The sequence below is a fragment of the Aptenodytes forsteri genome, unplaced genomic scaffold (assembly GCF_000699145.1).
Source record: "Aptenodytes forsteri isolate BGI_AS27 unplaced genomic scaffold, ASM69914v1 Scaffold55, whole genome shotgun sequence".
NCBI classification, from domain to species: domain Eukaryota; kingdom Metazoa; phylum Chordata; class Aves; order Sphenisciformes; family Spheniscidae; genus Aptenodytes; species Aptenodytes forsteri.
In genome coordinates, this window is record NW_008796063.1 from 1270100 (window position 1) to 1270656 (window position 557).

The window sequence follows — 557 nt, forward strand, 5'->3', positions numbered from 1 at the left end:
AGGCCGCGGGCGCTCCCCCCGCCCCGTCACCCGCGCGTCCCACACCCCTCACGCCGGGCATCTCATTTATCCCACCGGACAGTTGTTGCCCCATTAAAGCGCAGTCCCACCCTTCGCGAGGACCTTTCATCTGGGGAAGTTTTATGACACTTTGTAAATGTGCAAAGTTTTTAATTAGACTCCACAGACAGCCCCAGGCAGCACTAGCGCCACGAAGTCTTCATGCTTCTCTCTGCTTTACAGCACAACAAGCCGCTCTACTCCTTTGAAGACAATGCCGACTATGTCTACGATGTCATGTGGTCGCCAGTGCATCCCGCGCTCTTCGCCTGCGTGGACGGGATGGGGCGCCTGGATCTGTGGAACCTGAATAACGACGTAAATGTGCAGTTTTTAATTAGACTCGCCAGACAGCCCCAGGCAGCACTAGCGCCACGAAGTCTTCATGTGGTCGTGCATCCCGCGCTCTTCGCCTGCGTGGACGGGATGGGGCGCCTGGATCTATCTAACCTGAATAACGACACCGAGGTGAGGCAGCGCGGCGGCCCGACGGCGGC

The 557-nt window shown here is 58.2% G+C and overlaps 1 protein-coding gene across 4 annotated transcripts in view; it reads left to right on the forward strand.

Moving 5' to 3' along the window:
- DYNC1I1 (dynein cytoplasmic 1 intermediate chain 1) overlaps window positions 1-557 on the forward strand; it is a 180396-nt gene that overhangs the window by 153703 nt on the left and 26136 nt on the right. For all 4 annotated transcript variants that reach the window (XM_009286345.2, XM_009286344.1, XM_009286346.1 and 1 more), the window contains one exon: window positions 244-384. In XM_009286345.2, the coding sequence (XP_009284620.1) occupies window positions 244-384 (141 nt within the window). The remainder of the gene's footprint in view (window positions 1-243; window positions 385-557) is intronic.